This window comes from Coturnix japonica, chromosome 12 (genome assembly GCF_001577835.2).
Source record: "Coturnix japonica isolate 7356 chromosome 12, Coturnix japonica 2.1, whole genome shotgun sequence".
In the NCBI taxonomy this organism is placed as follows: domain Eukaryota; kingdom Metazoa; phylum Chordata; class Aves; order Galliformes; family Phasianidae; genus Coturnix; species Coturnix japonica.
In genome coordinates this window covers 1,126,488-1,148,723 of record NC_029527.1, presented here as the reverse complement: position 1 = coordinate 1,148,723, position 22,236 = coordinate 1,126,488, and the positions used below count along the sequence as shown (strand labels likewise).

At 40.8% G+C, this 22,236-nt stretch overlaps 1 protein-coding gene across 13 annotated transcripts in view; it reads right to left on the bottom strand.

Annotated features, from left to right (window-relative positions):
* The window catches only part of DOCK3 (dedicator of cytokinesis 3), a 128,322-nt gene that overhangs the window by 63,728 nt on the left and 42,358 nt on the right, over positions 1-22,236 (bottom strand). For all 13 annotated transcript variants that reach the window (XM_015874526.2, XM_015874532.2, XM_015874528.2 and 10 more), the window contains 5 exons: positions 21,119-21,160; positions 19,941-20,095; positions 10,138-10,219; positions 6,253-6,313; positions 4,885-5,032 (listed from right to left, as the gene is read on the bottom strand). In XM_015874526.2, the coding sequence (XP_015730012.1) occupies positions 4,885-5,032; positions 6,253-6,313; positions 10,138-10,219; positions 19,941-20,095; positions 21,119-21,160 (488 nt within the window). The remainder of the gene's footprint in view (positions 1-4,884; positions 5,033-6,252; positions 6,314-10,137; positions 10,220-19,940; positions 20,096-21,118; positions 21,161-22,236) is intronic.

Here is a 22,236-nt window from a genome sequence, read left to right as displayed (position 1 = left end):
AATGTCTCTCTCCTGTGAGAGTCCAGTGGATGGGCAGGGGCTGAGGAAACCGGGATTTTCTGGCCTGGAGAAGACAAGGCAAAGGAAGAACACGATCAGCAGCTTTGTGTTCAGGAAACATTTGGATGTTGTACTGAGTTTATTGGGGAAATAATGGTGATAGGTAGACGGGGACGGTCCTGGAGGTCTTTTCCAACCTTGGTGATTTCTATGATTCTTTTTCATACCTACAAGCCCTCATTAAGACAACAGCCAGGTTCTACAGTGGGACTTGGTGATGATGTAAAGCAACAGGCTTAAACTCCAGTAAGAAATCACAGTTCCTTTCAATTGGAACGATCACTCTTATTTAGCTGAACATTAAAGCTGAATAGCTCTGTTTGCACTAATAATGAGTAAAGCTGTATAACCAATCTGCTAAAGATGCTAAGCTTCCAGGAAAAAAAAGTGCCATCAGCACCTACAGCTTGTTATCACATAATGAAGAGGTGCACTAAGAATGCTGTAATGTACTTCACACATGTGTAAGCACAGATGAAATGGCAATTTTACAGGTATAACAATCTAACTTAAAACCCAAACCGGAGCCTTCGTCACAAGCAGCCCTATTGGTTAAAAAGGAAAAAGGAAAGAAGGGAAGAAGTGTGTTGATCGCATCCAAATGCCTCTTAATCATTATTCAGAATATTTAAAGCACAAATGAAAGGCAGCAATGTTATAAATAAACTCGCAGTAATTCTGAATCTTATTCCTCTTGAAGTGCAATTAAATTAAACAACTGAATTACATTTCATTCCCATTGACTTTTACCTAAAGGAAACCCCAAACAACAGAAAAAAACCAACAAAAAGCCCTTCAACAAACTGTTTATAAGCTGTTGACTCCTACAAAGAGTCTTGAGAAGGAAGTATAACTTTCTAAAATGTCTCCCATGCGTTACAATGTTTTAAAACATTGATTTCCCCTATAAAGTTGGCAAAATTGGGGTATGACACGAAGCTGCTCCCCTGAAGAGAACAGAGGGATTTTTTGCACCTGCTTCATTGAACTGAAGAATATAACCTGGTAAAAGGAATTAGAGCCATCTAGTAAAAGGGGTAGCTAGCAATTTTCTGCTGTCAGTTTTATCACACTGTCAAGAATAGTGAGAATACCCCGCAGCCCATTAGGGTACACTCACCAATACTCCCAACAAATGTTGATCATCATACAAGCAAAAGAAACAGACAACTTGGAATAAATTAAGCATGATGCACAAACAGTAATAAAGGAGAAAGGGAGAGAAGTGATGTCCTCTCTACCTGCTATCCAAAATGCCTAAGGAGGCATTTCTGGCTTGTCAGGTGAGGTTCAGACGGGGCTATGCCACATGAAATCTCAGCTCTCTACTCATCTCAGCATCCCTCTCTCACTGCTGGGTTTGGGCACTGGACATCTCAGCTGATCACGGGCACATACGAATCCTTCCCACAGTGACACAGGGCAGGGTGCATGTGTTTCCTGCTTCCTGTGCTGCACTCCCCTCACCCTTTTGGATCAGAGATGTTAGGATACATGTCCCCGTCTATTCCTATTCCTCCATTTATAGACCTGTTTGTAAACTTATCACCCACTCAGCTTACTCATTAGGACAAAAAAAATCCTCTCCACATCCCATGCTGCATTTTCCTTGCCAAGACAATTGAAATCATTTATTCCACTGCAAATAATATTTTCCTTAAAAAGAGAACAAGTGGGACAAATTCTGTTCCATCCTTCACCCTCACAGCTGAGGTTACAGAAAATGTCCAACTTCTGCTAAGTTTGTAGTTGCTGTATCAGCCTCTGGAGTTGAATTTCAAATAGATTTCAGTCTCCAATGACTTATGCCTGTAAATTAAGCTGGAACAAAGTTGTCCCAAAATCAATGGAGTGTAAAGTTAGCTTAAAGCTAGTTTTGTACCCAGTACCAAAGCAAGCTGTACTTCACGTTCCCTGAACACAAAGAATATCCCCCCAGGTCTGAAGCGCTGGCCTGAGAATACTGACCAGTAATGCATTTTATTGTGTTTTATTAACATTTTACTTGTCTAAATACCAAATGCATTACAAAGCTTATCCGTAGTTTCAATAAGAATTTTGAGCCATCCATCATCTCCATGTGCTGGCTGGTCCTGCAGTAAATCTACTGAGTGGAATGTTTGCCATACTACACAGACCCTCATGTCAAACAGACGGGGACAGAAATGCAATGTACGTCTGTCCAGCTGGGCAAACAGCAACAACTGAATTTCAACAGGGAAAAGACAATGTAGCACAGTAAGACGGAAAGAAACTTGAGATCTAGTGCTGGTGAAAGAGGGAAATGCAAAAAGGACTAAGGAAAAATAGGACAAAAAGACCCCAAATCCCCATGAAGATAAAATGAAAGAGAAATACATGAGTGTTTTAGGGAAGTAGAAGCATCAACACAAAGAATAAAGTGCAGAGGGCAAAGCTCCAGAACTGAAGATAAATATTCACATAAAAGTATAAAATCAAAATATCTTAAATATATACAGATTGAGATTTCAGTTTTCATCTCACTTTTAAATGTACGTTATTAAAAAGAATTACAGAAGTAAACCTTCATGCTTTTACATAATGAGCTTACAGCCAGAGCTGTGGTACTCTATCCTCTTAGTAAGATTATAACATGACTGCAGGATTAACCAACAGCAGATTGTGAGCAAAAAGACTTTTTCAGACATAAATCTTTAACAATAATAAGGCAGACTGGTGAAGTAAATTGATTTTTTCTTCCTGTTTGCGTTCTCTCCTGTGGACCCAGCAATAGTCTCAGTCTAAAAGCCACGTATTTCTTTCAGCCAATGTCAGGTTTTCAACTTTTTTCCAGCTGCTCCCTATGAAAGGCTTTTCTGTCTGTAAGTTGTACCCAGATAATGCACAAAAATAATGCTTCTTATTTTAAATATGCAAGTAGACCTCCCTCCTTATTTCATCGCATGATGTTTCTGGATTGGCTTGAGACACATTAAGGATAACAAAGGTGAGTGCAGCAGGTAAGAAAAGTAGCTCAGCGCTGCTGTAAGTATTCACCCACAATTTCCAAATCATAAAAGACAGGAATTTGTTATTTCAATTCTTATCTACAAAGCAAGAAAAGTTAGCTTAGCCAAATGAATGTGCAAAGAGAAGATGGAAGCAGAGAAACCTGTGAAAACATTCTGTCGTGAAGACTAACAGCTATTAAAGCTGCAAAAGGGATAAGCTGGCACTTTTTAGCTACATCAAAATAGCTAAAATCAAAATACTCCCCCTTCTGAAGATTTCTGTTGGAGGTTTGCAGAGAACGTGCCAAAGAGCAGCAGCATAAAAGAACGATGTACAACACTCCAGTGCATGATAATGGCAATAAAGGATTAGAAGCATCTGATTACGGAGCTGAATTTTGTTATATGCTCTACATCCCCTCTGAGGAGGCAGTAATGGCTGTCTATGGATGTTAAAAACAAAGGGTTTGAGGAAGGAGAAGAGAAGAACAGCTGCTATAAACCTAATTCAGCATTTCGGCAGATACGGTTGGTATTTTGGGTGGTCTGCAGGGAATCCGCACTAACAGGACACTCCAGGGTGAGCAGAAGAAAAGGAACAGTTCTCTACTCTCCGATTTCTTTTTTCATGGCAGTATTAAGAAATCAATAATTTACCACTGACCAATGGACAAGCCCAGTATTTAACAGACTTTTACTCTCCCATCTTTCAGCAAACAAACCAAAGATGCACTAAAAGGGCATCAAAACAGAAATCAGATTCAGAACGCTTCATTACTGTAAACATTCAAAATGTCGCAGTTGCACAGACACGTTAATACAAGTCCAACAGCAACGAATCACATAACCAGAAACCACCAGCTTGAGATAAGCTGGAACTGAATGGTGACAAAATGCCAAACTATCCAGATTCTATTGACAAAGAGATGAAAGAAGCCCATTTTCTTCCCTGCAACTTGACGTTTTTGCTACTGTTTTCATAACTGCTGGCAAAACAAGAACAGAAGAGCAGCCTCTGAAAGACTTGCTTTGGACATACTGATTTCTAACATAGGAAGAATCCTTCCCTAAACAGTAAAAGCCATTTTTTTTTCATTTATAGCTTCCTGTGAATGGCAGATTTTCTGCTGCTGAATGCACTTCTCACAGAATAACCGAGTTCTATTACCTCTCAAATTATCTTATTACTCAGACAGTGGCCACAGACAAAATAATGTCACCTGTATCTGAGCCCATCTGCAAAGCAGATCTTGCCAGTATTTCTTTTCACTGACAAGGTATTTAAATTCTCTCTGCAGTCTCCAGACAGTTTGTCTGTGCTCTCTTTATTAGGACTCTGAGACCACACTGCACAGTAGGCATTGGTAGTTCAAAGTTCAAAATCACAAATAAACAGAAGAGAGATTCTTGTTCAGAAAACATTGACTTGTTCTGAGTTTTTTGGTCACAAATTGTTGACTCCAGTTGTTTTCTGGTTCTTTTCTTGGTCATTGTGACTGAAAAAAAACCTGGAGATGCTGCTTCCCTTCATCAAGGGTGACAGAAAATATCTCTATGTGTTTGAGCTTAACAGATTTTTAATAAGGCCCATTAACAAAAGCACAGCTTTGTATGTCATGTAGATTAGAGCAACATTCAATAATTTCTGAAGCATTTACATACCCAAAGTATCTGTAACAATATTCACTGCTTTCTATGAGCTTCTGAAACTATAAATACCAATAGCACCAGTTTAACTTGTCAACATAAATCAGTAAATGCAGCTTATGGCACCTTAATATTTAGCATCCCTTAAGCATCAATATACCATGTCTACTTTTTCTTAATTCTTTTACTTCTAAGAGTTACTCACGTGTAAACTTTGAGAACAAAATCCTTTTCTTCTTTTATCTCAGTGATTGACTGAAGTACATCCATGATGCTCAACACCGCGCAGCCATAGGGACGGCGATAGTGTAAATGTGGGGGCCCTTTTTTTGAGTCATTTAGCAACATGCGACCTGAAACCAACAGGAATTCATGATGTTAGAGCCTCAAATGCAGTAATTCCATCAGTTGTGCTCTGTTACTCCCCTCAGAACGTACTCCTACAGTAAATGTCAAGTAAATTGCAACCTTCCCTATATTTGTAGCTTCTTTTTCTCCTCACACCACTCAGAGGCCCACTTGAACCAAGCTGACTCACTGGGTTCCTTCGATTCAGGAATGTGAGCTTATTAGCTAACAAAACACTCAAGGACAAAGTGAATGGTGCAATGCCCGGCCACTGCTGATGTGCAGCCTCACAACATGTACCTGCATCCAGCCCAGCTGACTACAAATCACTTCTCAAGAGAGACATGAATATATCTTGCACGCACCTCCCTGCAACCACACAGTGATTCACTGTGCTCCTTCCATTTTAGTCCACAATATACATGTATTTCCACTTCATACACGTGTTTTAAGGGAATGTATTTTATATACTGTTATCTATCACGTTTGTCTTGGAGCATAGAAGTAGCGTTCTGAGATAAGCTGTACAGTGATTAACTTCCTATTGGCAGTTTTCTAACAGCGCCAAAAATGCATAGGCCAGAAAAAAATCATAGTGATCATCTAAGTCAACTTGTTCCACTACACATAATAACCTGTCCAGCACATCTTGCATCAACGTTAAGAATCTGAACTTGGACTTCACCACAGCTTAGAACAGTTTTACAAGCTTTCTGCGATAAACAGCTCAGGTGAAGTGGAGTAATTACAGCTTTCAAACGTTTCATAACACACTGAAGTCAGACAGTGAAAAACTGACCCTTCTAACATGTTTGTGACTTTGAAGGCTTTTATTGTCACCCACAGGAAGGTCCAACAAAGCCATGGTTTCCTTAAGCCATTTAGACATTTTGTACCCCAGAAAAGATACCTGTGGCTGCTGAAGGGTATTTGTTGTGAACTGGCTGGAAAGAAGGTCAAATACCACTTCAATGCAAACACTACCAAACCATTTCTCAGCTGAAAGATGTTTAGAAGGACACAACTGAAGAGAATGCCATACTCCTACCTGTGCACCGTTAACATTTTAGGTCTAAATGTCTGTTATAGGTTACATAATGTAGGTAAATATTTACTTTCTTATTTCTCAGTGACAGTGTTATAATGCTCAGTAAAATAAATACCTGAAATACTATTACAAATATTGTTACTTTAAATATATATATATGAATACATCATACTGTACCAATTCGAATTACATGGGCAACTATGTACAAATCCCTCTTCATATCCTTGCTGCTGAGATCCTAGAAGATTGGAAAAAGCAGAGATGATAAAATACAGAACACATGGCGCTTCCAAAGCCTCAACAACACCCACAAACAATACTAAGGACTACACAGTAGGACCCTGCATTCATTTAGCCCCCTCATATTTAAAAATCTGAAGTATTATTATTTCTAATAATGCTCTTCCCTGTTCTTTTTCCTTTCTCTTTTTTGGCACTAAGGAAGCCAACAAACATCTCTTCCTAAAAGCATTACTGCCGCTCAACATGCTTTCCTTGTATGTCTAAATCCCAGGAGGAGATTTCAAACAGATCCTGTGAGCTGTGAGAATCTTCACTTATGTTTTACATTCTGATGCAAAGAGGCTCCTCGTGCTCTACATCAACAGCTGCCACCTCTCTGCTCTACTACGTGCTGCCACCTCATTGTTCTGCACTGGATCATCCAGATCCTCCCCAAATGAAACGGCATCACTCCAAATGCTTCTGAGGAAAGAGCAACTGTCAGCAGGAACCTCAGACTGATAAATGCACTCTACAGTGGTGGCAGAGGGAGGAGAGCACGTGGAAGGAAAGATCCAAAGAGAAACCTCAAAGCTTGGTGACCAGGCATAAGAAGACCTTATTTTAAAGCGAAATCTCAGCTCCCTTCAAATAGCACTGTACAGCTGGATTACAGCAGGCATGTAATAAATTCACAGCAGTGTCCTCTGACTCCATTTAAAAGCATCACTCTCTGGGCAGCACACGCACTGAGTTGCAAATACACTGCTTGGTGTGCTCCCCAGCTCCCAGCCCATGTCTCTCAGCAGCCAAAGAATCAAGCCAATAAATCTTCCACAGTGTTTTCTCATCAAGTCCATTTTGCTGCTGCAAGAGGAGAACCTACTTTCGAGTCTTTCTTCACCACCTACCATACCAACATAGCACGTGGTAGTCTCTATCTTGTGTACCTTGGAGAAACTGAAGCTCTGTGATAAGAAGGGATTTGACACAGCTTTAATCTCAGCAGTGCCCGGCAATATACTTCAAAGTAAATAAAGAACATAAAAAATGCAGGTGATGGTTCATACTAGATAGTAGTAGATTTTTCAGTGAAAATATCTGTGATTCAACACAGATTTTTGTTACTATGTAAGATTACCGGTTCTAATTAACAGAACTAAGATAACTGGTTTTTCAAAGGGTAGCTGTCAAAATACCAGAAACCAGAGGGGCGTGCACATATTGCTGGGTTCACACATTGGTTGTTTCTCAGTTGCACAAACAACGACACTGTATCACAGTCAGAGACAAAAACTGTGGGCACAGATGGCCCAGCGTTCCATTTCTGTACAGCAGAGGCTTTTCACAAAGGGAGAAATTCTGTGACACAAAATCCTCCATCCAAAGCTTTCTGCATCAGGTATGAAGAGTTACTTTCTAGCAATGGATCTTTGCAATGTCAGTTACTACAAAGACCTGTTTGTGTGTTCAAACAACCACCACCAACCAAACTAAAAAAGCCAAAACAACAACAAATCCAACACAGCTGTATCTGGGATATCTGACTGCAATTAATTGAACAGAGACTTAAACAGCTCCACCAAACTGAGTTGCCAAAGAGAGCAAGGTATTTAACCAAAGGAGAAATCTCATGCTGCATAGTTACACCTTAATTCTGATCCAGGAAAGCTTCTGAAATGTGATAAGCCTGAAGTTTAGTCAAGCAAGCTTGTTCCTTGGGAGAAAACTGAAGCAGCTTCTCACCCTTGGTGCAATATGACAACAGATCCAAGACCTAAGGTGAAATCTTACCCAAGGGGATGGTGAACACCTCGATGCAACAGAGGTAGCAGGAAAAGACAGAAATAGCTTGAATTGTGTAAGGTACTGGGGATTCTTCCCTCCGGAAAGGGTGAGAATGTTGGAAAGATATTGGGAGCCAAGGAATCTAATTTGGAATCAATGAATTGATTTAAATACAAGATTAATATAACACTGGGAACAAACCTGCACTGAAATCATAGCACTAGCTTAGTTTGGAAGCATTTAGAAGACCTCAAGCTTTCTTCCTTATAAGTAATGCACACTGACTGCAAGATTACCTTGGGAAAAGAAACATAGAAAGCAACACTCCAGGGAATCTCAGTGAGGTTTTCAGAACACAGCACTAATGTTCTACACTAGATGATTTTCCCTCTGATAAGCCAATAGGCAGCCACAGTGACAGATGATCTGTCTTGCCTTTTCCCAAACTGTATTCCTTCTAAAACCAGTAATCAGAACAATCCATCAGCCAGGGAAGGTAGTGAGAATCATTGAGCACAAGAGGCCGGGAAATGCTCAGGGCAGCAGGGAGGTGGACACAGAGAGACATCTCCTGGAGGAGGACTGTAGGCTGAGACAGTCCAAGAGGCCTCGGGAAAGGCTGCAGCCAGAGCTGGGAGAGATGCATGACACAAGAACATGATGGACAGGTGGACGTTCTGAACTCCCTCTGAATAATGTTCAGGCACTTGGAAATTTCCTCTACAAGAGAAGACTGGCCTTATAGGTACAATCAAGGAAAACTTGGCTTTTTGAGCAGAAAGGCATCTGGGGATGCTTCTTCAAAGTCTCTGACTCAAGAGCCCAGTGAGTCATGGGTGTGCTCAGCAGGTCCCAGCCAACACAGAGCCAGCATTAGGAGCACTGAGCGCACCCTGCCTGATCCTGCATTTCACAGCATGAATCAGTGTTCTCAATGAAAATACATCAACAACAGCAAACCCAAAATGCTGCTGTGCCAGCCACCCAGCACCTGTTTTGATAACAACCAGAACTGGAATCTCCTCTGAAATAAAACTCTATTGTAGGATAGAAATCTTCAGAGATGATTCTTTATGTAGCGTCATTCTAGCTCCTAGAATACACAAAGCTAAGAAAGCTACCCCATATCACTGACGCATTGTCCATAATTTTATTATGGCTCGTATGCAGGGGACGTGATGCATGCAGAACTTCCTTACTGTTATGAACTGCAGCTATGCAGACAGAACCTGTACAGGGCAGACCAGAAAGCTGCGCTTGGAATTCCACATAACCATAACTGTCCAGTGAAGATCTATAAAGCACAAATACTGAGGTCTGTGTGTTTTGAAACTACTATCTTTGTAACTGTCTATCTTGGTACTACTTTCCTACTACTACAAAGCAAAGAAGGCCGTCAGGTGACAGGTGAGCCTGAAAAACAGAAAGGAAGCAAACCTTAGCTGGCTATTTCACTCCCAGCTGAGGTATCAGCTGGGGGAATCCTATTTTGCTGGCACAGATGGTTAGAGAGGGCTTGGTACAGCTCACTGTATCTGCTTTGTGTCAGTTCAGAGCAGCTATGTCTATAATGCTTACTGAAGAAACTACACAGGTCACAGCAGTTCCTTCAGTAAAATCAACTCGCAGTGCCTCACCTTGGCTGCTGCTCCTGCAGCAAGCCCTGGACTTCCCATTCCATCACACACACACTGTGCTGTCAACCTGGGAAGCTCCTGCTGCACCGTGCCCCCAGGGCCGATACACAGACTCAAATGGGCCAAGGCAGAAATCTGTTTGGAGAGCTGTGTGTGTGTGTGCGTGTGTGTGTTGTAAAAGCACCTTGCAAACTATAAGAACAAACAGTTATGAGGATACATTTCAGAATATTTGCTTAGCTGTAAAAATAATTTAGAGGCATTTCTCTTTGTTAACATTTAGTTGTAATAGGAACAAAACTTAGAAACAGCATCCACTTCTGCTTCATATTTGGGAAAGGAAGAACTGTTCTCCCTCTCAGCACGTCTATAACCACATCACTGTAAGGGGAGAAGGAAGGGAACAGATACGTACTGTGAACAGTGCACACATTCGATCTATCTTCTCTGGATTCCTGGGGCCTCCATTCTTGTTTAACCTCACCATAAATCTCTCACTACAAAGCAAACAGCATTTAAATAAAAATGAGTTTCGGATACACACTTTAGCATAAAAATACAGCCAGATACACTTTATTAAAGGATGCATGAGTTATTTTTTTTAACTCCTAAACCAAACGAAACAACAGTTGTTAATAAAGGTAAAATTACATGGAATACCACAGAAAACTTACCAGTCAGTACTCTGATGTGAAAACATGAAAGTGATGCGTATTAATGACATAGTAACATTAAAATAATGTGAATATATATGAAGCATGGGATTTGTACGTGTTACAAGTACTTCAGGCAAGGGTAAGGCACAGCTGCTGAAGCATATACTGGTACTGGTAAATAAAAGCTCATTAAAATCCACTCAGAAGTAGAAGTAATATCAACTGAGCAACGGTAATCAGTCATTGGTTACACTGTGTGATCAAACCTCTCTCTGGAAGCACACAAGCAACTCAACACTGTTAAGAAACTCATTTGAAAGTGCTGGAATAACTTCACAGAACTTATCCAGAGTGTTATTTTTCAGCACAGATTCACAAACATTTCTACCAATGTGTAACAGTCTTGTACAGGTAGCACCCATGTCATAAGCCTACAAGTCTGCCTTATGCATTTGAATTCCATACTAACCCCAGCTCTGCAATTCAAGCATCACATCCCAGCCTTTTTTAACCACAGCGTTACACTATGAGTTCATTTGAGTAACATGAATCAATGCTGACATATTTTCAAGTTGCTACTTTTGTAGGAATGGTGCCTCATGCTTTAGGTACGGCTCACACATCTTGCTTGTCATCTTTGCTTGTTTATGTGCCTCTCTTGCTAAGCAATCCAGAACATGCTCTGCCTGCTTGGCTCTCTCTGTTCCTGTTACTCCACTCTATGTATCCTACGGCTTCTTCCAACAAGACTTTCAATTCTTCTGCTGTAGATGCTTATAAACTGTGAGGTTGCTAACATAGCCTGAAGAAACCCACAAGGCACAGATATTTGATGATTCCTTACCAACAACGATCTTTGGAGACATCATTTAGTAAGCTAATGTGTAAACAAATGCTTTAGTGACACACCGTAATCTAATATTTTAATAAGGATGTTATGATGCATTAAGTGCAGTACACTACTACCACTTCAGTACATTACAGTAACAGCTGCATTATGGTAACAATATTACGCCTTCATATTTACCCCTAGCTACCGAACACAATAACCACAAAGAATGAAGTCAGAATTTTTAAAGTGAGACCTTTTTTTCCAAGAAAAACACATTAATTACAGTAACACACACTGCTACGGGTGTTGGTTTTGCAGCACCTGCAACTGCTGGCATCAGCTCTGCCTGCTGTGATAGACTTCAAGAAAGCAGAGGGCAGAAAAGTGATGCCCACTGGTACATGGGGGGAATGCAACAGGGGGGTTCACTTAACACCATCCATTTCTGAACAGGAACCGTGTTTTATGTCATTAAAATATGAAGCCACTTTAAGAGACATTAAACCACAGCCCTTCTCTGCAGCAACAAGTGTCAGGATTTCACACCATCTGAAAAACAACACTCAAGGAGATTGATTTCAACTAATTCACTTTCATCCTTACTCCAAGTTTAACTGTGCTGCCTTTCACCTAGAAAGTTTGTGGAGATAGCACACATTTCTGTTGTAATTACAGTTAGTGTAACATATACCCTTCATAAAGACAAGCACAATTCCTTAAAACACAACAATCACGATTTTCAGAGCTACAAAGGTTACTTTGATAAAATAAACATCTCTCCTCTTTAAAACTGATCTTGAAACAACAACTGACTGCAGTTTACGTATTGAATCCAAATCTGCCACATTCTGCTACTTCACTGAGCAATTACTATGCCTTATGCATGTTAACCATGTCCCACTTTTAAGGACAAGAGCACAAAATGCATCAGTGTTAAACAAACAAGATCTCTGGCAAACCGCTCTGTCACTGCTGGGAACGTAATCCAGCCCTCAGCCTGGGGTGCAGCAGAACGCAAAGCCCATGCAGGCAGCAGGAAGAAGGCAGGCAGCAATCAGCCTACCAGTGAATGGAGACTGCGAGCAACAGGAGTCACATCTACAGGGAAAAGGTGCTCACCAATGAAGATGTTCATCCAAAACTGAAGTATAAAGCAAGGCTGGCTCACTCAGATTTGACTGCAAACACCTGGAAGTTACCAGCCCCTACACATGTCTTGGGGAGGCCAAACCTGGAATACAGTCACTTCACTGCGGTGGTAACAGCAGCCCTGCTTTATTATTTGGAAGTGAGATGGAAGCTTGGAAGGGAAACCAAAGCACTTACAGAGCACCGAGCTCTTCTGGGAGATGAAGAATCAATAAGGGAAAGGAAAAATGGAAATTTGAGGAAGCAGCCATGACTAAGGGTACCACAGCAGAAAATGCTGATTCCCAAATAAAGTTAATATGAGCTTAAGCCAAAACCAGACAAATTGTAACAACAACCCTCCATACCCAAGGTCCAACTCAGCCCACCATTCAGTGCTGTCTAGTGGACAGCAAGGGAAAGTACAAAACAAGGTAAACATACAAGTAAGTTCGAGAATCAGAGCAGCATCTCTAACAGCTCTGGATAAACAAGCCCAGGAAAGCATTCAGGTCGTTACACTTATAAGATCCGAGTAACCATATGAAGAGTTACTACGCAAACAGTGAGTGTTAATATATACCTACACACCAAAAACCGCATGTGCACGTACTCTATACAAGCATTTCAGAATTAAAACTCATTAAACTGAAGTTCTTTGAGAAATAATGACGTAGCTGCTCTTTTAGTTTCATTGATGTCAATAATGAAAATGCTCCTATTTTAAATCCCCAGCCAGTTCCTATTATTGAACTTTCAACAAAGGTTTTCTTTGAAAAAAAAAATAAAATTTCAGCACTAAGAACCATTTCATCTTCCTACCTGCAGTGGAATACAATGCTGTATGCCTCAGAATGCTGCGCATGCTGTCCCTCTGATAATGGCAGAGCAATGGAATGACAGGTCTGGGAGCTGGGATGGTCTGCTTTTCACACAGTCCCTGTCTATTTATACCTGATTCGTTACCAGAAGTTGCATTGCTTGGCCTGCTTTCAAAACATTGAACGGTATATTCTGGAGGCTCATTTGATAATCTATTGCAAGGTTTTTCTCTACCAACAATTGGAAATGTTTCAGATTTCCCTTTTTCTTCTTACAGCCACAGAGAACAGTTGGGTTGCAGTCCCCACATGCCAGTGCTTTTCAACAAATGAAGCTGACTGCCGTTCTTTCCACCCCTCTATTCATCTCCCATCCCCTCATTCCAACACTACCTGGTAACAACCTTTAAATTCCTTCTTTTAATTTCCAGTTCTCCCCAGAATCCTCCTGAGCTCACGTCACTGAATAAATTAAGGTCACTTTGAGGCAAACAGCACCTGAGCACTGTGGAACATGAGGAGGTACCATACTGGGAGTAGATCCCACTGCAAGACCAGACAAACAGAAAGCCAGCAGTGCTAACGAGCAGTCTTAAAAACCTAAGCTAGCCCAAGAGTCATTTCTCCTAACCTGCATTTCTGCTTTTCAGCTCCAGGAATTCTCTCATCTCTGATACTCCTATTTGGGAACAGCTTTCAGAAACCAGCCAAAACATCCCACAAAGGTCTCCCCACTGCTAATAACGATGTGAGTATATCCTGGCAAACCTTTTACAGCATGACACTGTTGACCCATTTTTCCACCTAGTCAGATGTCCCCCTTCTACAGCTGCAAATCTATTTCCACATAGAAAGAAACCAGAAATAATAACTCTGTTTCCAACTGATCTGAAGATCCACCACCTTCAGCTTTAATTCCTTCTTTAGGTAAAGGAACGGCACACACATCAGGGTCAAGAAACCCAGCAGGATTCAATCAATGTATTTGTTATTTTAAGACCTACCTCCTTTGAAGGAGTTCCATCTCCAGGCTGTCTATTCCTCAAGGTTATTCTCCACACAAAAAGTACGCATGGAATCCAGACAGCGTTAAAGTTTGGTGAGACCAAAACACCAAATCTGAGCAAAGCGGATATTGAAATAATTGCCCACCTTTGTAGGCATGAAGCGTTATTTTTGTTATAACTAGAACTGCACTAATTGCTTAACGAGAAATAAGTGGTGGAAATCAGGTATGGGAAGGCTGTGAACATGTGATGCCATCTGACTGCTGCCAAAGAAACCTTCTTTCTCCAGCTATTCTGAAAAGATGCCAAACCAGTTTTTCCCTGCATAAGATCAGAAATAAGAGATGCACCAAAACACAGGAAAGCATTAACATTTTTCCTTACCGAGTTCAGACCCAGAAGAGCTGCAACAGTTACAGCATCTTAAACAAAAGCTTATTTGTTCCTCTTGTTCCTACGTGCGACAAGCAACCTCCAATTACTTTAACTGCAAGATCTCCTCCTGTGCTAACACACATCATGGTGAAACCACCTCTTGTGTAGCAATAAGTCAAGTTTTACAATCACTGGCATGATCAGCAATTGCTAAAGCTATTCAAATACAAGAAACATTGCTCTGATAAGCAAAGTCAATTAGCTTCTTGTTCTTTAACTTGAAAGGAAGAAAAATGAAAGAAGTACATTGTCTCACTTCTTGGCTTCCTTTGACTGTATGAAAAGCAGGACCATACTGAACTGACATCTGTTTCTGCAAAAGGGAAGGAAGCAATCAGTGGTTTGGGACATTACACGTTCAGCATGAAGGAAGGGGCAAACAGGGACAAAATTTACTGCAGGGTGAGCAAGAGTAGCATTATGCCCATAGGGACCTTCTGGTGTTTAATGTTTTTGTCTGTGGGTTTTTATTGGGTTTTTTTGCCTTTTTTTTTTTTTTTTTGGGGGGGGGGGGGGTGTGGAACTTGTGCACAATGTGCATAGACAACAACAAAAGGCCTGGCAAAGAGCTCCAAGTGGATTAGTGAGCTCCCTTGTAGCAGCTCTCTGGCAGGTTTAATTAGTGCGTGGTTGCAAGGCAAAAATCCTGACCATGTATCCCTGTATGAATGAGGGTAGAGAATTAATAGATGCAGAGTAGGCAGGCAATAACAGCCACCTCGTTTCCTCATACTTATTCCTACAATTTAAGAAATGGTTAATAGCACAATACTTCATTTCTCACAAAAATCATAATCATAGAACCACAGCATGGCCTGGGTTGCAAAGGCCCACAGTGCTCATATCCAGTTCCAACCCCCTGCTGTGTGCAGGGTCACCAACCAGCAGCCCAGGCTGCCCAGAGCCACATCCAGCCTGGCCTTGAATGGCTGCAGGGATGGGGCATCCACAGCCTCCTTGGGCAACCTGTTCCAGTGATCTCTCCTACTCTCATCTTCTAGTGAAATTCGATTGGCCTGACAATAAAAAGCCTTGGGAAATAAATACCATCAGTATTTTGAGATGCTATATAAAAACAATCATTTCTGTTCTGGATAAAAACTTGAGAATCAATTCTGTGCATTGCAAGCCCAAGTTAATGGCTAGATACCAATACAAATTATTTTGATAAAATGCTAATAGTAGCTCAGCTCACAGCATGGGGCTGCAGTTCAGGTACAAAGAACTCAGGATGTGTGAGTTGCTTACTACGGTCACAGAAAGCTTGCCAACACTTGCCTTCAAAATGCTGCTGTCATGCTGTGCACACCAGACTTTAGGCAGTTTAATTCACCAATGCAATGAAAAGCTGAATTCCTGCTGTCATCGTGTGCACAAGCTCTCCAAGGACAACGTGTTGACCAAGTGAATGGAACTGTATTAGGAACTGCTGGCACATTAAAAAGAAAGAAAGGGTGAGGAATAAAAAATTGAACATTATCTAAGCTGTACAGTTTCCACGTGCCAATACGTGCAGGAACTAACTTGGGAAATGCTTCTCTGCATTGGAGACTGGAGCAGAAATGACCCAACACCTCAGTGCAGCAGCACTGGATGTTTTTCTTCAACAAAGTCATTTGATTGAGCTCTCCAGCTGCCTGTATGGTGGCAGAGAGAAAACCATGGCTGCATTGCCCTGGCTTCCCCTTGGTGCTGCAACCTAATTAACAGTAGTACTGTGGAGCTTCTCCAACCTCTCTGTAAAATCTTCAATTCCATTCTCTTCATTCCCCAAAATCTTTTTCACGCTTGTCAATGCAAAAACATAACCACACTGTAATCCAAGGGGGTCGCTGTGGGCAAATCGATGCTTTTGAGAACACAGTGTAGAAACCTTCCAAAAAGGGAAACAGGTTTCATATGAGGACTTCTGAAGCTGCACTTCAACCAGATTGTGTCATCAATACGAAGAAAGAATGTGCACACGTTGACATCTCAGTCACTGGCATAAAGACAGGGTTGATTGTTTGCCTCAAAATGATTTAAGCAACAAGAGCACTCCTCATGAAGTACAAGTGTTCATGACACCTATGAAGCACATGAAGAAAGGGAAAAGTAGTGTTTTCATTGAGAAAAGTATAATTTTGCTTTCTTGTGAGAGTTTGTAAGCACTTTAAAAAGGGCTTCGAGGGAAGATCACAAGAACTGCAAACATGAAGCATCAGAAATATGTCATGTTATACATATACATGCCTCTACTGTAAGCAGTTCGTTTGCTTTTCATTTAGGGATGCTCACCACAAACAGCTTTTCACGTTTCTTTTCCATTCACACATTAAACTTTCAGAACAGCCAACTTTTGCTCATCTCTTGGAAAAAAAATATATTAAAAATCTATGTCCTTACGGCTGCTGTGAGGCTGACCTGGGAAAGAAATCTCCCATTGCGCCACAGGGGGAGTCTCTGGGTCTTAGTTTAAGTGCGAGTGCAAGTGAAAGCATATGTACAGAAAGGCACCTGCGTCTCTGTATGAACTCAGTTTCCATGAATAACATAAACCAGAAACGAGCACTAAAGCTGTGGCACAGCAGCGTGTGAGCGATCCAGTGTCGATAGGGGTCAGCCTTGAACCCCAAGACAGAACGATCACCTCTGCTGAACTCTGCAAATTGTCTGCACAGTGATTCACGGGCTATTTAAAAATCTTCCTTTTCAGGCAAGTACTGATGGGTTTCTTCCTTTTCTTTTGCTTTCTTTCTTTTTCCTCTTTTGTCATCATCCGTCTTTCTCCCGATGACCTGCCATAACCCTGCTTACAAAAACAAGGGAAGGGAACGACACGGCCTTGCTGTGCAGTGTGTTTTATAAAGACATCTTAGAGAAAAGAACACCAAATTTGTGAGGGAAATGAATCAGACTCTGAGAAAACAGCTCCAAGCAACACAGTTCACTTCCCAGCAAATTCAGGCTTAATGCTCATGAATTATTAAGTTACCTCCCTGGCTAGAAGCCATGGGGGGGGGATTACAGAGCTTACAGTAAGACTGTTACTGCAAACAGTCTTTCCTGTTTCCTTGGAAACAGAAATTAGTTAAAATAACTACCTGCCATTTCGCTCACCACACTCGAGGAAAAACGACCCAACGTTACAAAGGTTATTAAAGCTTGCAGGAGAAATGCAGCTCGGTACCAATTACATTCTCCTCAGGCTCCCATCTGCCACACCAAACATCTGACACTGCAATACGGCTTTTTTGCTGTTGTTATTTACAACACGGAAAGCAGATATTTGTGTTCCTGAAAGGAAAATCCCCAAAAACCTATGCCTAAAAAAAGAGATGTTGAGTCACATGTTGTGATTCCTCGGTCCCTGCAGCTGATGCTGATTTTGACTGGAGAGAAGCAGGTCAGACCCACCTGCCAGTCAGTAGGTATGAAATGCCTGAGCAGAACTGCAGGGAAGAGTCCTAACTCTGCACTTCCACTATTCCAGGAGTATTCTCCTTCGATGCGATTGCTTTTAGTAAAAGATCCTCTTTTAAGATGGGTTTGCATTAGAAACCTTATAAGACAGAATGCACCTCTCTAATAACACCACTTGACTCTCCACACAGCTATCATATGTAAAAGAAGACAGTAACAGTTTCTATACAATACACAGCATTAACAACAAAAGCGATACATGGGAAAATCGAGCAAATGCAAAAGCTGACACACGCAGCAGAGATGTTGTTCACTGTGCACTGCAGTCAGTGGAAGCAGATGAAAAGTCAGAAAATTCAGCTACCGATACCAAGCAGTGAATTGTTTAACTTTCTGTTCACTTAATCTGAGAATTCAGTTCGGATAAGAAACTCACCGACATCACAACCACCTCTGAAAAGTCAATTTGTCCTTTTCATTTTGAAGCACCACGCAGAAGCTCAATGCACTATTTCCTGAGGCGCACAGGAAAGAGACTTCTAAAGCAGACCTAAATACAACTACTCTTTTTTTTCCATCACTGGCAAGAAGCCTTCTCAAGGCCTTCCCACTCCACGCTAACATACTCTGCAAAGTGCAGCCCAAGACAATTACTCTGCAGAAGCATTTTCTGAGGCCTTCCATAGCCACAGCAGCAGTTTGTCAGTTCCCCTTTCCTGCAGCTTTCCTCAGCTAAATAACTGTACTGCTTTGTGGTATTAAATAATTATGGTTTATTTTATTTGCTATTTTTCTTCTTTCCTCCACTACAGGTATTTTCTATTAATTCTCGCACAGAGAAATCAGAGACACATTCATATCAGTACAAGAATTTTTCAGGCAGCGATGGTGAACGTGATGTAGTATCACAGAAGACATTCTTGCCACATTCAGCAAAATAATTCTTAAGTTGCCAAATTAAATGGTGCGACATATTGCCAAGATGAACCAAATCATTATAACTTTCTAACATGAAATATTTTGGTTTTTGAGTGGGATCTGGTTTGGAAAGTTACAAAAACCTTTACCATTCTACTGTGAGCCCCCCCTGGACAGCACAGTGTTCTTCCAAAGAAAGAAAAGAACGTTTGGGGACTCTTTCCTCAGTTCAGAGGGAAATACCTGCTGATATATGTAGGACAGTTTCCATCACGGTATCAGCAGTGATTAGTGTCAGCTGTCAGGACACACTTCAATCAAAGCTCTAAAAAACCCAGAGATGCTGTACTTTAGATCCAACCACGCTGTCCTTATTTCATTTCCAAGACACGCAGCATATACTGCAACACTCTTCTACACAGTCTGATATTTTCAAAACACACACTTGTGAAGGAAAAATGCAGAACCTTTTGTATTTGCTGACATCAGTATCAGTTACCTCAATGTACTGAGCAGCAGTTACCCAGCCTAGACACAAGGATGGACAGAAATATGCCAGTTGATATTGCTAGTAAAGGAGTAATGAAAATAAGCTCTACTGTAACATGCCTGTAAAGCAAGAAAAGGATGAAAGCTTGAGAGCCCTAGTTCAGCATCAAAACATACAACAGTCCTCTTCTGGAGTCATACAGCATGACACTGCAATTACTGATAATTCTTAACAGCCCTAAGAAAACAGCTATTAAAACATAAAGACCTTCAGTAATGCTTGGAGACCAAGTGAGAAGCCTAAACAAAGTTCTGTGCCTGTAACACTTTGGTTATTTACAAGAACCAAATTTCATAACTAATGTTTAGCATTGCTGAGTTCGTGCATGCCTCGTAGGACCATCAGTTCATAATCTATCAGTGTTCTTTCAGTTGTGTCACAATGGCAGCTGATACGCTTTCCTCCAATAACACACATGCTTTCCTCACATCTTTTTTTGGGAACATTTTAGTTACGCATTAAGTCCTACCTGATTTGTTTGCCTTCTCGAACATCATATAAAGAAAAAAAGACATCAGTGTCTTCTCCGATTGTATTGTAGGTGAAGCTCTTTAGACTGAGGAAGAAGTGATGAGGCACTGGCATACGGCAAGCATCTCCGTGACGCTGACGAATTGTATCCACCTGATGAAGCAATGGAAGCCATTTGTCACAAATAAAGGATTGACTTGGTGATTTCAACTGAAACTTCGCTCCATCCATCAAATAATGCTTCATCTCAACTATCTCCCATCTTAGAAACAGACCACAAAGCTTTTACCCTATTTTTTACATTGGATGAACTTCTACTCAAGTACTGAAGAGTAACATTTACATTGGTTTTTGTTTGTTTTTCTTAGTGCCTGCAACTCTATTTACAGAGATCATTTAGAACCAGGTTTATAAGCCAATTGCCCTGCAGATAAAATAAAGAAATCCCAATGGTGGTTGGTAACATCAGCAATCTATAAAGTCAAACAGCAGACAGGGTTGTATTTTTGACTTGGCATACCAAGACCTGCTTACGCCAGTGCAAACTGCAGTGGAGAAATTGCATAATTGCAAACAATTTTTCTTTTCCTTTCATAGCACTTTATTTCCGTTGCAGCTTGATGTTAACAAATCTGTTGCATCACAGACCTAAGCTCACTAGGCTGGTCTCCTCTGTGCAGACACTAACAAAGTCACTCTTCATATTTTCATAGATTCAGCTCAGATTTGTAGTAGTTTTGAAAATGCAGCTTAAAGCAATTTTTGTTCTGGATTCTGAATTAAATCCAACTAAATCCTCATCCCTTAAAGATCTGCACCTGTGCAAGCACAGCTCTCTAGGAAAGATTAGCTCCAGAATTCATGACCAAGAAAGGATTAAATTACTACAGAAAGGGTATGTAAAATAAAAACCTCCAAACTTATGTGTTAGCAGGTAGAAAGAAGACTCACATGGGCAGACTGAGGCTTTTGATCTCACTAGAGAACTTGTTCTTTTAAGAAAAACAGAGAGCTGAGGAAAAGGGCTTTAGTAGAAGGACCTGTAGAAGCAGCTGAATTATTTTCAAGGCTCTTTTGAGGAACTCTTTTGGGTACTCCATCATCTCCATCAAACTCATATATGCAGATATGCCATCAAAGACAGAAACAATAAACTGTTATGTAGCTGTTGTTTACCTGTGATGTGCTCTGCTGGACGCTGTGTCTACTTGACAAATGCTGTGGAGAAACAGAATAGTAAAAGTGAAACCATGAATGTAAGAGAATACCAGCAGTACATTTGTGCTGCATTAAAAGAGTATTTCGTAAATACAATTGCTCAAAATTGTTCCCAAACATCACGACTCACAAGACCACAGCTCAGCTAAAAGCTGTTCCCAACTAAGCCACTTGTGAGACTAACTAATCAATCTTACAGGCTGCATTTACCTAAAGGCTGAATGTAAACGGCCGTCACAAGTTTGACAGAATTTCCATGGCTGCAACAGGACTTAAGAAGTCCAGCGCCCCATACTGTGTAATGTGCATTTCCTTTCTAAATGAGTGAATATCTCACCTAATTCTCATGTATCAGTATGCTGGTCCAGGAAAAGCTGCATTTGTTAATAAATAAATAAAATAAAATGAAAGGAACAACACTGACTTCTAGAAAGAAGGGTGAATTTCATATATACATATATATTTTAAAACTTTTTGCTCAGATCAGGAAATGAGATCCTGAAAACCAGGTAAAAACTCTTCTACAATTCCAGCTGTCCAACACCTGCACAAAAGCATCCACACAGAGCTACAGCTGTGCGGCGGAACTCAGAGGATGATCCTGTATTTAAAGCCCTCCATACTAAAAGGAAACGTTATAATCAGAAAATGGACTGCAAGTCCATTTAATCTCCAAATGGAGATTTAAATGCTAATCTAAATTGAAAAGGTTTCAGAGAGCTTTAAAAACCATATAATTAATGATTCTGCAATGCCTGTTCCACACATATTCATCCTACCATTAGTACTTTAAACTGAAATAAATACTAACTCACGTTCTCTTCATTCTCCCCCATCTCTACGCCCCTATTTCATACCCTATATCTTATTCTGAAGGAACACACTCTAGCAGGAGCAGCAGGATCTGATAACCTCATAGCTTCAAAAGAGATGAAAGTAAAAGAGATTCCACCAACTGCATTCAGCAACCCTTCTCTCAAATGAAATGAACAACATTTTAAAGTGAAAATCTGACCAGGAGAATTAATAACTTTGTGCAAGATGCTTCAATTTCTTGCCACAGACAGGAAAGCCTA